This window comes from Haliotis asinina, chromosome 3, assembly GCF_037392515.1.
Source record: "Haliotis asinina isolate JCU_RB_2024 chromosome 3, JCU_Hal_asi_v2, whole genome shotgun sequence".
NCBI lineage: Eukaryota > Metazoa > Mollusca > Gastropoda > Lepetellida > Haliotidae > Haliotis > Haliotis asinina.
The window spans coordinates 86,958,738-86,970,803 of NC_090282.1; the positions used below are offsets into that span (position 1 = coordinate 86,958,738).

General features: G+C 42.1%; 1 protein-coding gene across 2 annotated transcripts in view; it reads right to left on the reverse strand.

Annotated features, from left to right (window-relative positions):
* Positions 1–3,008: 3,008 nt before the first annotated feature.
* Positions 3,009–12,066, reverse strand: part of LOC137278683 (arrestin domain-containing protein 2-like) — a 28,385-nt gene continuing 19,327 nt past the window's right edge. For both annotated transcript variants that reach the window (XM_067811190.1, XM_067811191.1), the window contains exons 5-7: positions 9,330–9,506; positions 6,581–6,683; positions 3,009–5,884 (exon numbers count right to left, since the gene is read on the reverse strand). In XM_067811190.1, coding sequence (XP_067667291.1) covers positions 5,646–5,884; positions 6,581–6,683; positions 9,330–9,506 — 519 coding nt within the window. In that variant the 3' untranslated portion in view covers positions 3,009–5,645. The remainder of the gene's footprint in view (positions 5,885–6,580; positions 6,684–9,329; positions 9,507–12,066) is intronic.

A 12,066-nucleotide genomic window follows, 5' to 3' on the forward strand; every position in this document is an offset into this window, starting at 1 on the left:
ACTAAAGCTTTTACTTGTGAGATCATTATCTACTGTAGTAGGCTGTTTACTGGTGACTTTTTGAATTCATTTAAGGATAATGTTATGTCGTTATATTCATGTGTGCATAATGATTCAGATTGACAAAATGTCCACCGTTGTCAGCAGTAGTTCGATCGGATTTCAAACATTCAATCATTCAATACGTAAAGCATTCAAACTATTATAGACACCACGTGGAGAACAATGCCCACATTTCAGTGACACAAGAAATGTGGGACGCCACTGAGGCCTCGGTCTACATTTTCGAAGCTCTCTTACCGCTAAGATACTCGTGCCATACATTAACATTAACTAACAACTATCTTAGCACTAAAAGAGCTAAGCCCAGAACTGTAAATGCCAGTGAACCAGCCACCTGAACGAATGATCAAGAAACATGGTCAAGGATATAGAAACGACGAAACATTTTAAACGTTCGTAAATAGACTCAACAAAACACTTTGAGAAACATCAAGCAGAGTCAAATGTTTGTTTGGCATTTCATTGAGCAGTCTTACAGCTGTAAGACGTTGTCTGTTTTGAATCACACCAAATAGTCATGATATGATGTGTTCACGAAAAGGTAGACATGCTACTAGTCAAACCAGGGGACTGCATCTGACATCATTTTTGTCACTGATCTGTAGAATTGGGAAGATCTGAGTGTCTTAACATTGATCAAACACCCTCTGAGCAAGCGACGCTCTTTGACCTCTCAAAAGTTGTGAAATGAAAACACCGAAGGTGCTGGAATATTGCTGGACAAAAAAGGAAAGTTGATGACACCATACCGTCTTGTCATTACATCCAGTTGGAAATGCGCCGCACGGGATGTTTTATGCACAGATCTAAATTTCACTTGTATCGTAAGTTTCAGCTTCATACTTTCAAATATGTGGAAGAGAATTGGCTTGTTAATGTTACTGAACGTCATCCAATCATCGATATACCTGACGTTTATGTTAAACGTCTTGGCGTAACTACTTAATTTGGATTTTGCCAACTCGAGCAGAAATTCTGAACAATAAAACCGTCTGCAAGGAGGGAAGCTCAACAGGGATGTCTGCTTCTTGTCTGTATGTTTTACCCCAATATTCTACACGGATTATATGAATGAGGAGGTCAGGAATTTCACATATTGTTTCTCAGTATAATTCACACAGTGCCTGGCAAATTGTCCTGAACATCTGAAGGTAGGTATGTAAGTATATCTCTGTTCATATATATGTCCTGTGGATGAAGGAATGACGTTTTACAAGTTTCTCATGTTGGATAGTGTTGTACAAGGTTGAAAAAATACATATTATGACAGAACTGAAATCAGTACGTTTCTGAGGTTGTAAAACTTCAAACAAATCCTTTTAACTTTTGATGAACCAAATGCTTGTCCCAAATGCAATATGTGAATATTGAGAACGACCTTCCTTGGAAGTAGGAAGTATTAAAGTCAATGTTTAATACAGTTACATTTGATGGACCCAGTAATATATCTCATTTGGTACCGATTTGTATGATATTTTGGATAATCCATAAGATACAGGAATGTCTTCAGGCAACGCAATTACTTTCAACTCTTTGTGGGACGAGCACATGGAAAATGTTAGTATTGCAGAGGTTAGATATGTTGTCTTTGCCACAATGGTGGTGAGAAAATTGGCATTACGGTGGCGCTGTTATGTATCTGTTTAACCACATCCCAAATGTATTTTCCGAATGGTCTGGATGTCCCAAATATACAAATACATATGTGAAAACATTACCTTGCACCTCGTGCCTGTCAAACGTCCAAGGTTATATCCCCTGCAGTCCCAAATGAAACTTTTGTACGTCAGCTGATGAAACCATGGCAACCAAGGAGCTGCAAGTGAGCATACGTCTCTATGGTAACATGCATGTAACCCTTTGCCAGGGGTCCCCATGGTGACGCAATACGGTTTAATACTTACATTTTGCTTCCCTCAAAACTGTTTTCTGAAAGGATGAACAAATATCCCTCCACTGAGATAGCATTACACGGCAATACAATGGACAGGAACCAAACCCTCCAATTGCTCACCTGTCCTGTCTATATTTACACGCGTGTTAACGTTGTCAACAGCGCCCAAGGATTCACTATCAGTCTTTGGCATTAAACACTTTGCATCCCAAAACCATGATTACCAGGTATCGTTTAAGGTGCAGAATGTGAAAATACGCAACATCACATTAGACCATGTTGAAATGCAAAACAAAAACGTTGCAAGTGCATAATGCTTATGCAATAAATGTTCAGTGAGGAGAAAATTATGGGGGAACATGCCAAGGAGGCAACACAATAGACTATCTGCCAGTGCTGACCCTGAGACTAGGCCCCGCCCTCCCTGTAGCGTATGTCAGGAATGAAGACTTGGCTGTGTCAGAGACATCCACAATGGATTGCCTTTGTTGGTGCTATTATTTGCCCGTTTCCTGTATGTACGAAACTCACGAATAATTTCAAGGACACCCACATATTTCATGCATTAGATGTTACCCAATCGAGAGAATAATTACTACAATCTGCTGAAACTAAAGCAGATAAGGTGAAACAGGGATAACTTTCAGGTGTGTGGACTTATAAAAGAATATTTGTAAGCACCTCTGGACCTTTAACAAGACCTTAACAAGTCTTTAATATGATGGTACCCAGTGTGTTAAGAATGGACGTAAGATGGTGTTTACAAGCGATAAAGGCCGTCGTAAGTGGCGACTAACGGGATCGAAGGATCAGGTCGATTGCTTCATACACGGGGTTCATGATGTCAATCACTGAAGTGCTTGGCGCAGACTGGTTACTTACAGACCGTCCTAATTCAGTGGGAACGTATTAAAACAGGTAAGTGGTGATAAGTAAAACCACATAACAACCGTAAAAGGCTATTATTTCTCAAAGGATTAAGACGTCATGATCCAGCCGCAGTCATCCTCAATATATCGCCAGTAGTTAAAGAAGCACAGAACGACAACCATCCAGTAGGTAGGTGTGTTTATTCCCCATATCTCCCATACTCTTTACACTGAATCACCTGAGATCTGTGTCATTGAAAACAACAACATAAAAAGTAAGATAATCACGTCTGAAAACTCTAACATTTGTTATAACTTCATATCAGTGATGAGTCTGCTTCCTCTGTAACATGTAGGTATGTGTCTGGCTTCATAATGGTGTATTGTGTAAACGCAAAGCCGTCTTATTCATACGTCTTATGTTGTGACGACACATGAGGATGTAGGCTAGTGATAAACATCAGATGAGGACGTTGGTTAACCAGCAGTCTCAGTAACTTTAGGCTCATCACATTGTTTGTTCTACTGAGTCGAACAACCCAAGTAGAAGGTCGCGTCAGCTAACCTTTCGAAATGACCAAACCGAACACAGTTTACAAAGCAAACTCGTTGTACTTGAATGATTCGCGAATGCTATTTGCATAATGATCGCTTCCGAGTGATGCACATAGGGGACGCCATTATTCACAAGAATGAGGAAACAGTCGCTAAAAAAAGCGTTTGTTTTTGTTAATATTCCAAGATGTCATCTTGCGGAAATATAAGTTTGTGGCAACCATCTCATCAGAACCCCCTCTGTATATACAGTAGGACAAATATCTGTGTTGTGCAGATTTTCGTTATTTGAGAGATCAATGACAGCGGCCTGAGAAGAGAAAAAGTTGTAAGCCCCGCCGAACCCTACACATTTGCCGCTGTCTGACTGGTTAAATCCGTTCGGTCCTCTCGCGTTTGAATGGCCGCTCATAGGCCGCTCAAAGATTAGTTGACACGACCTTCCGCTAGGGTCTGTCAGTGTTGCAGTGTAACCATTAATATTGACCCTAAGTTACTTAAACTGGGTTATTCAGACACCACACACAGTCGCTGAGAATTATAACCAGACTTGAAGCTAGAAGGAATTATACGTCTCTCGGGTTTGCATTTTCTGTATTGCACACAAATCATGAATCGGTGTAGCTATCCTAACCTGTGTGTTTGTATCGGATAACCTGAAAAATAGACACAACACTGGTGTGGATGTTTTTACATTCGGAATGAAGGTAGTCACAAGGCCGTACGTACTAGGTGACCGTATGCAGATAGAGAACAGTGAGACAGAAATAAGTTGTTGCAGATAGTTGCCGGCGTTGGACTGACCTAACGTGACAACAGAAGAAAACGTACATGGGAATGAGACAGTTTACGGTAAATATGAAAATGTTGACCAATCAAACAAAACATATGCCTTGCTTCACAGTTGGCGCAATGAGTCAGAAACTGGGAAGCCTCCATTAAAATTGATTTTAATGAAGTTCTGCTTACATCACACCTGTTAGCGCTATTCACTTCGTTTCCCGTTCTGTGGAGATGTGGCTAACATTACCATGACAACAAATTCTTACAACAATGGTCTTTTGAGCAAAAAGTATCAAATAAAGAGTGTCAAAAAGTTTGTGTCTTTCCTTAAAATCAATAAATTGTATCACCCAATATTTGACAAAACATGCTGTGACAAAGGTAGAGGACTGAGACAGCGGTATGCACCCATATGTTCTTCAATTGTCTTCCAGCCGCTACACGCGGCTGATACGTATTGAGCACGACAGTCGTGAGAAACAGCAAAAAGCCCTCAGGAAATATATGAAATGAAAGTCGCCTGACTCATCACGGCACACAGTCAATCCCTAATCAATTAACAGACAATCAAAGGAACGTGACTTCATATAGAACATCATGACAACGTTTGTAGTTGACGTACATAGAGTGCCATTGTACGAAATAGGCTCAGAGACCCGCCTGTTGTAAGTCTGTGTTGAGATTACGGTCATTTAGGTCGCTTTATACATCGGTACCTAAATAGTCTTTGTGAATCAAAAATGTGTTCAGGAAATACTTATTGGTCTCAAAGATAATAAAACATTGATCAAACAGCTTTTTCAAAATGTCAATCTCCACACAGTAGGTCTCATGCTCAACAGAGTTAAAAACAGAATTCCACCGACAAATATTATGTTTAAATCCAAATGACATAAACAGAGTGTGGACATGTCAGACTGAAGTCCTGTCCCTAGTTGCTCAGCTGTAGATCACAGTGCACTATACAACTAAACAGGCAGAATGACAAGATGAGGAATGTTTTGAATGTCCTAACTGATGTTAACAGGGAGACAACTCTCATTTGCAAATGATGGATATACGGTAATGGTGAATCGGTGGAAGTGGGTATTATTGACGTCGTCACAGGATTGTTCTCGTGCAGATGATATGTTAGTGTTTTTTTATTTTTATCATGCATCTATCCAGGACTCGCATCTCACAAACTTGCCTGTAAAGACATCCTGTGTCTTGTCAGTTGTGGGCGAAAAGATTCTTTTAGAACACGAACAACTTTCGTCTATGAACGAATTCAAAATATGAATCTGACACACTGCCCCCCAACCCTTCACTGACCCCCAACAAGGCCCGAACTTTCATTTGTTAACTTGAACACAAGCTCCAGACGACGCTAGCATTCATCATAGATTGACGTAACACGGCGATCAATCATCTGGCGTGGCGGAATCTGCCGATGACGCCCGGAGTAACATTTTCCAGTTCCACGCGCTGCAGTAAGGTGATCATGCGTGAGACTCGCTGATCAGGTCCACGTTGTCGGGTCTGATACCTGCGCTCAGTTCTGCTTTAGCCACTAACTGGCGTCTCCGAATACCGGGACTCTGCCTCAGTTTTAGCAAGTAATACCGATCCTTCCTTGCATCCCTAATCTCTTCGTAGTACTTATACTTAGGTCGGTAATCCTTAGTGGACTCCATGGCCCCCTCCTCCTCCTGATCCTCACCGCTGGACAGTGGACACTCTGAAATGTCGAAGTAGAGTGAGTGAGGGACCTAGTAACTAGTACCACAGCTGTGTATTGGAAATTAAAGGCACATTATCTTTCCTGGAACACCTGAAGGGTATGCCGTATGTTGTGACATACAATTTATCATATGGGCTTCCCTCGTGTAATACACAGTGAGGAAATGTACTAATTACTGGCCTCCACCAACGTCTACGGAGTCGTCCACGCGGGTTACAGCCAAGTCACACATGAAAATGGTACCTGTTGATGCTCTGTCTGCAGCTCGGTATTCAGAGTATAATACAAAATGAGAGTCTGTGTTAACCTGCCATATCATGCCTCAATATTAGACCTAACCTCCAGTAGTTAGATTTAGCACACACAGCCACACAAAGACCAACGCTTGTGTAGGTGTATGCACATTGTATTCAGGGGTAATAATGCAGTGTTGTATAAACATGGGGTGTGGTACAATGTTGTGGTGCAATCATGTGATGTTATACAGCGATGTGGCGTGGTACAATCATGTGGCACAATCATGTGGTGTGATACAGCGATGTGATGGGGTACAATGATGTGGTACAATCATGTGGCGTGGTAAAATTATGTGGTGGCGTGGTACAATAATGTGGTACAATCAGGTGGTGTGATATAGCGATGGGACGTGGTACAAAGATACACTTGTTGATCAAATACATGTATACACCTTACCTCTATACATCCACTTTATTGGAATAAGTCCTTTTTCTGGAATGGTTACCACGGTAACTGGGACTGCAGCATATAAGACAGAATCGGAAAAGTGTGCTTCGACCTGAAATGATATTTGACAGTTACAGTCATTCGCTGTGACTCCTCTTTTCAACAGTATGACCAGGCTGTTTAATCTACTCAGTGATTCTCAATTAAAATGAACATTTGCAGTCGTCCAGATTGCAAGATGAGATTCATGAATCCAAAAGCATCTTTAAATACATTACTAAAACAAGTAATAAAATGTTAATAAATGTGTTATTTAGAGCATGAAATGACAGTTTAGATAGCAAGCATTCTATGTCTACGAAAGGTACAGGTTAGTGGAACACAGACCAGTAATGTTCGTTTTAAAGATCGATTTTGTAATCATGCACGACGGTGATTTTATTGTAACGTTGCTGCGGAAGCGTTAAGGAGCAACCATCGGTCACTTTGAAAACCATTTTGTTCTATAGTTCAACGTAGAAACTTGGATGGTCACTTCAGCCTTACGTTTAAATAGCAGTTAGAATTATCCATGGCAATAAATAGGAATACAAAGACATAAAAAAACACGTGTTAGTACATGTTTGGACAAAGCGATGCTATGGATTCTAGTGTCGATTACACCACTTTCGGACCTTAATGACTAAAGGTTTTACGTAAATTTCATACGTATATGTCTTACGGAATCATTAATAATCAGGAAAAACCGATATAGTATGTTCATAATTATTTGGGTTTTTTCTATTTAATAAGAACGTAAGATACAACGTAACATATGTCACGCTGTAGAACTGTAAGATGGAAAAGGTGTTTAACAGTTAAAGCCAAATATTCATTCATTCCTATTTGTGTCATTAACTTGCGTTTTCGTGAAAGGGAACGTTTTATTTTCAAGTTTCTTGTTTTAGTGTTTGATACACGATAAATGTGGCTTGAGTGATTCCGTCAATTCTGGGGGTCAGGTCAGGTGACGTCAACAGTTTGAAATATGCTATACTGAGAACAGATATTTTTTCTACTTTCAGATGAATGAATTGTTCCCTTATTCGATGTTTGAATCAAAACAAAAACGAAAGAGTTCATTTTTCTCGCGGTTTATGTTGATACTACTAGTTGTCTATGAACGTAAATTACTTGGACGTTTACGGATAAGTTTAGAACTGTTTGCTTAGTGCTGAACAAGCAAGATCTGTTCATTCAGATGTTGTAGTTTTGGAAAAAAAATACATTATTCATGGACTGACGAGATTTTGTTTTTCTGCACTGTATTGTACAGTTTCGCTGAGAATGGCCGACTGGTGGTACAGTCTGAGATGTAACGGCACAACTTACATATTGCAGTCCAAACATCAGGCATTTTTAAGTAGTATAATAAAATAAACTTCTAAATCGCTGACTTCCGTCAACGGTGCTGTCGCCACCACCGATGCAGGATGCTTCTCCTGGTGGTGTAAATGTCATCCATTGTCATGGTTTCTCGAGTGGGGTGTCCACTACGTCTAACTTTGATATAGTCTCACAGGTACCACATTACACGAGCATAACTACTGATAGTTCCGGCTGTAGGCAGGGAGACCATCCGCACGTAGTCCATCCGTAGGGACCCGTGAAGGTCCCGGGATAGAATAGGTCTTCAGCAGCCCATGCTTGCCATAAAAGGCGACTATGCTTGTCGTAAGAGGCGACTAACGGGATCAGGTGGTCACACTCGCTGACTTAGTTGACACATGTCATCGGTTCCCAATTGCGCAGATCGATACTCATGTTGTTGATCACTGGATTGTCTGGTCCAGATTCGATTATTTACAGACCGCCGCCATATAGCTGGAATATTGCGGAGTGCGACGTAAAACTAAACTCACTCACTCACTCACCATCCGTATGATTCATGTGGACTCGCCGAAAGCCATAATCGTCGTCTTGCCTACTGTTGAAACAGACGGAAGAATGGATGGTAGTGATAAACTCACACGCAGGTTATTGATCGCCAACACGTGTAAATGGAACTGCTTCGAAACGACGTGATCGAGAGGGTAGTGAACATGGAGGATTTCTGGTCACTAGGCTGAAACTATTGTCCTGCCCAACTCTTTCAGCCGAATGGTCTCCATTAGTGTCGGTGATCTACACAACTTAGTTTTTGTTATAGTTTGGGTCCTGAATCTGCTGAAAGTGGTGAATCTAGGCTTTATCCATCGTCCCACATCAGTTGACGAACCTTTCCGGATCAGCTTCACACAGCTTCGTCATCACGTGACACGCTTTGCTTGGCTTTATGTCAATATTTTCTCTATATCAAACTTTATTAGGGTGACGAAATGCGTTTTCTCCCTGGATAATCCACTTGAGCAAACACCATGGATCGCTTGGAGTTAGGCTTCTCTGGTCCTTCCTCATGTTTGTCGATATCCAAAGGTCACAATTCATTGACACAATCCTGTTTACTTTACTCATGTTAATGTACACCTACCCGTTTGACATCATATAATGACTACAGGAGACAGTTCAGTGATAAGCCATTCCTTCTGCGGGAGACTGAAAAACTTATCATTGAAAACATATCAATCAACCCTATACAGTATGATATTCCCCAGGTTCCAAAACTACCATTTGCTAATGCTGTCTCATATACCAAGAGAAACATGAACATTTAAATCTAGAATTATGCCGTTTCCGACTTGCCTCAAATTTGCATCACGTCTGGTAAAGACGTACTCACCGCTACGCAATATCTGACGTCGATCACGCGACATTTGCTAAGCCTTGACGGGCACGTTGGGGGCACGAGCAGTGGGAAGTCCTTCCAGTGCCGACGTTGCCCAGGACGAATGCCGTCGAAGAGACGGGCCTCCGCTAGCACCAGAGACTTGCTGTGGACATCCCCGTAGATGAGCAGCTGGAGCACAAACACAACACTCAGTGAAGGGCACGTGTTGGAAACAATTCTTCCATTTGCATTCTCAGTGCGTCTCTGTGTTAGTGTGACTGACGTCAGGTTGACGTCGGCGGACATGGTGTTTCGGGCACAGTGGTAGAAGGCAGAGTACATGAATACGATCACTTCAAATACGTTGCTGTTAAGTATTGGTTCCAAGATTGAGGATGAGGGTATGTGGAGATTCGAACGACGTGTTGCGTTCTGACTTTGTAGGAGGGAAATATTTCATGGTTAATGTACGTTACCGAGAATATTGAGAGAAAGACATGTTGTATGAGTAACGGCTTTGTCTGGGTTACTACTTGGATACTTTGTACACGCGTTTGCAGTATAGAATATTTGGTGTGTCAGAAGTGGTAAGTGGTATGTACGATCTGAATATGTAAACATTCATGGTGGTCGGGTAAGTTAATGAGTGAGTTGTAACACAGTGTTTACCTCTAATCCTGAGTCTACACCTGCATCCCAAGCACCTATATCACCTACACCTGCTCCTATATCACCTACACCTGCTCCTATATCACCTACACCTGCTCCTATATCACCTACACCTGCTCCTTTACCACCTATACCACCTACATCTGCATCACCTGCGCCTATACCAGCTACACCTGCACCTATACCACCTACACCTGCTCCTATACCACCTACACCTGCTCCTATATCACCTACACATGCTCCTATACCACCTACACCTGCTCCTATACCACCTACACCTGCTCCGATACCACCTACACCTGCTCCTATACCACCTACACCTGCTCCTATATCACCTACACCTGCTCCTATATCACCTACATCTGCTCCTATACCACCTACACCTCCTCCTATATCACCTACACCTGCTCCTATATCACCTACACCTGCTCCTATATCACCTACACCTGCTCCTATATCACCTACACCTGCTCCTATATCACCTATACCACCTACATCTGCATCACCTGCGCCTATACCAGCTACACCTGCACCTCTACCAGCCACACCTGCTCCTATACCAGCTACACCTGCTCCTATACCACCTACACCTGCTTCTATATCACCTACATCTGCTCCTATACCACCTACACCTGCTCCTATATCACCTACACCTGTTCCTATATCACCTACACCTGCTCCTATATCACCTACACCTGCTCCTATATCACCTACACCTGCTCCTTTACCACCTATACCACCTACATCTGCATCACCTGCGCCTATACCAGCTACACCTGCTCCTATATCACCTACACCTGCTCCTATACCACCTACACCTGCTCCTTTACCACCTATACCACCTACATCTGCATCACCTGCACCTATACCAACTACACCTGCACCTATACCAACTACACCTGCACCTATAATATCTACACCTGCATCTATATCACCTACACCTACACCTGCACCCATACCTGCACCCATACCACCTACACCTGCACCTATACAAACTACGCCTGCACCTGGTTTAACTACATCTGCACCTATACCACCTATAACTTCACCTATAGTACCCAAACCTGCATGACCAGCATTTATACCATCTACACCTGCACCTATACCACCAACACTTGTTTCACCTACACCTGTTCCGCTTACACCTGTACTGGTATACATGCAGCACCTTCACCGTTTACAGCTGTACCACGAGCATACCACTCTAGAGCTCTACATCATACATCTGTTTGCCTACTTCTACGACAGCAACACCTGTACAGCAGCACCACCTACATATACTAAGTGGTTACTGATCGGTTTTCTTTACAAACCACTACTCGTCACTCGAGTGTTAGCACAACCCAGTCAACCAGTGTGACAATTTTCCATCATAAATTACTCATCACATCATTACAATTTACCGCCTTACAGAAAATTACTTTCGTCATAAATATCCCATAAAACATGTAACACTTCACCTGATGTACATGGAGAGGACAATAAAACCCAGACAGATAGCACCCATGTCAAGGCACATTGTTCGGTGACGTCAGATGTCATGTACAATGCAGGATTGCTTGCAGACCTTCAGAAGTTAAGCAAAAATCAGCCGAATCTGAGCCATGACTCAAACGGTTTTTCCAGATGACCTTCATGGGGAACATGCCCAACTACATCCTGGGCGTGTTGTAAAAGACGTTTCGGGGCTTCTCCAAGAGAGACTTGTTTTTTAAAAAGAATGAATCAGTGCCAACAGAGACAATTGCAAGTCTTATCTAAATGTATGTTCCCCTCCAGCAAAGTGTCTAATAATACTTTAATTACTGAGACTATGTCAGCTACAAGACTTTCATCTGACGTTGACGCTGTACTGCTACATCACTCGGCAAGCAGCACTTCATGACCCCGTTCTACAACATCTTCCACAACACCATGCTGAAGAACAAATCAGCCCACAGCAGTCTTCGATAATTGATGAATCACCACTCCATAGGTAGGATAGGTCAAAATTAGATGCACCTTCCGTATAGTTTTCGATTGATGATACCTTATGAGGTTTATAAATGTGTTTTGTTAGATTACGTGTCCTCCTACACTC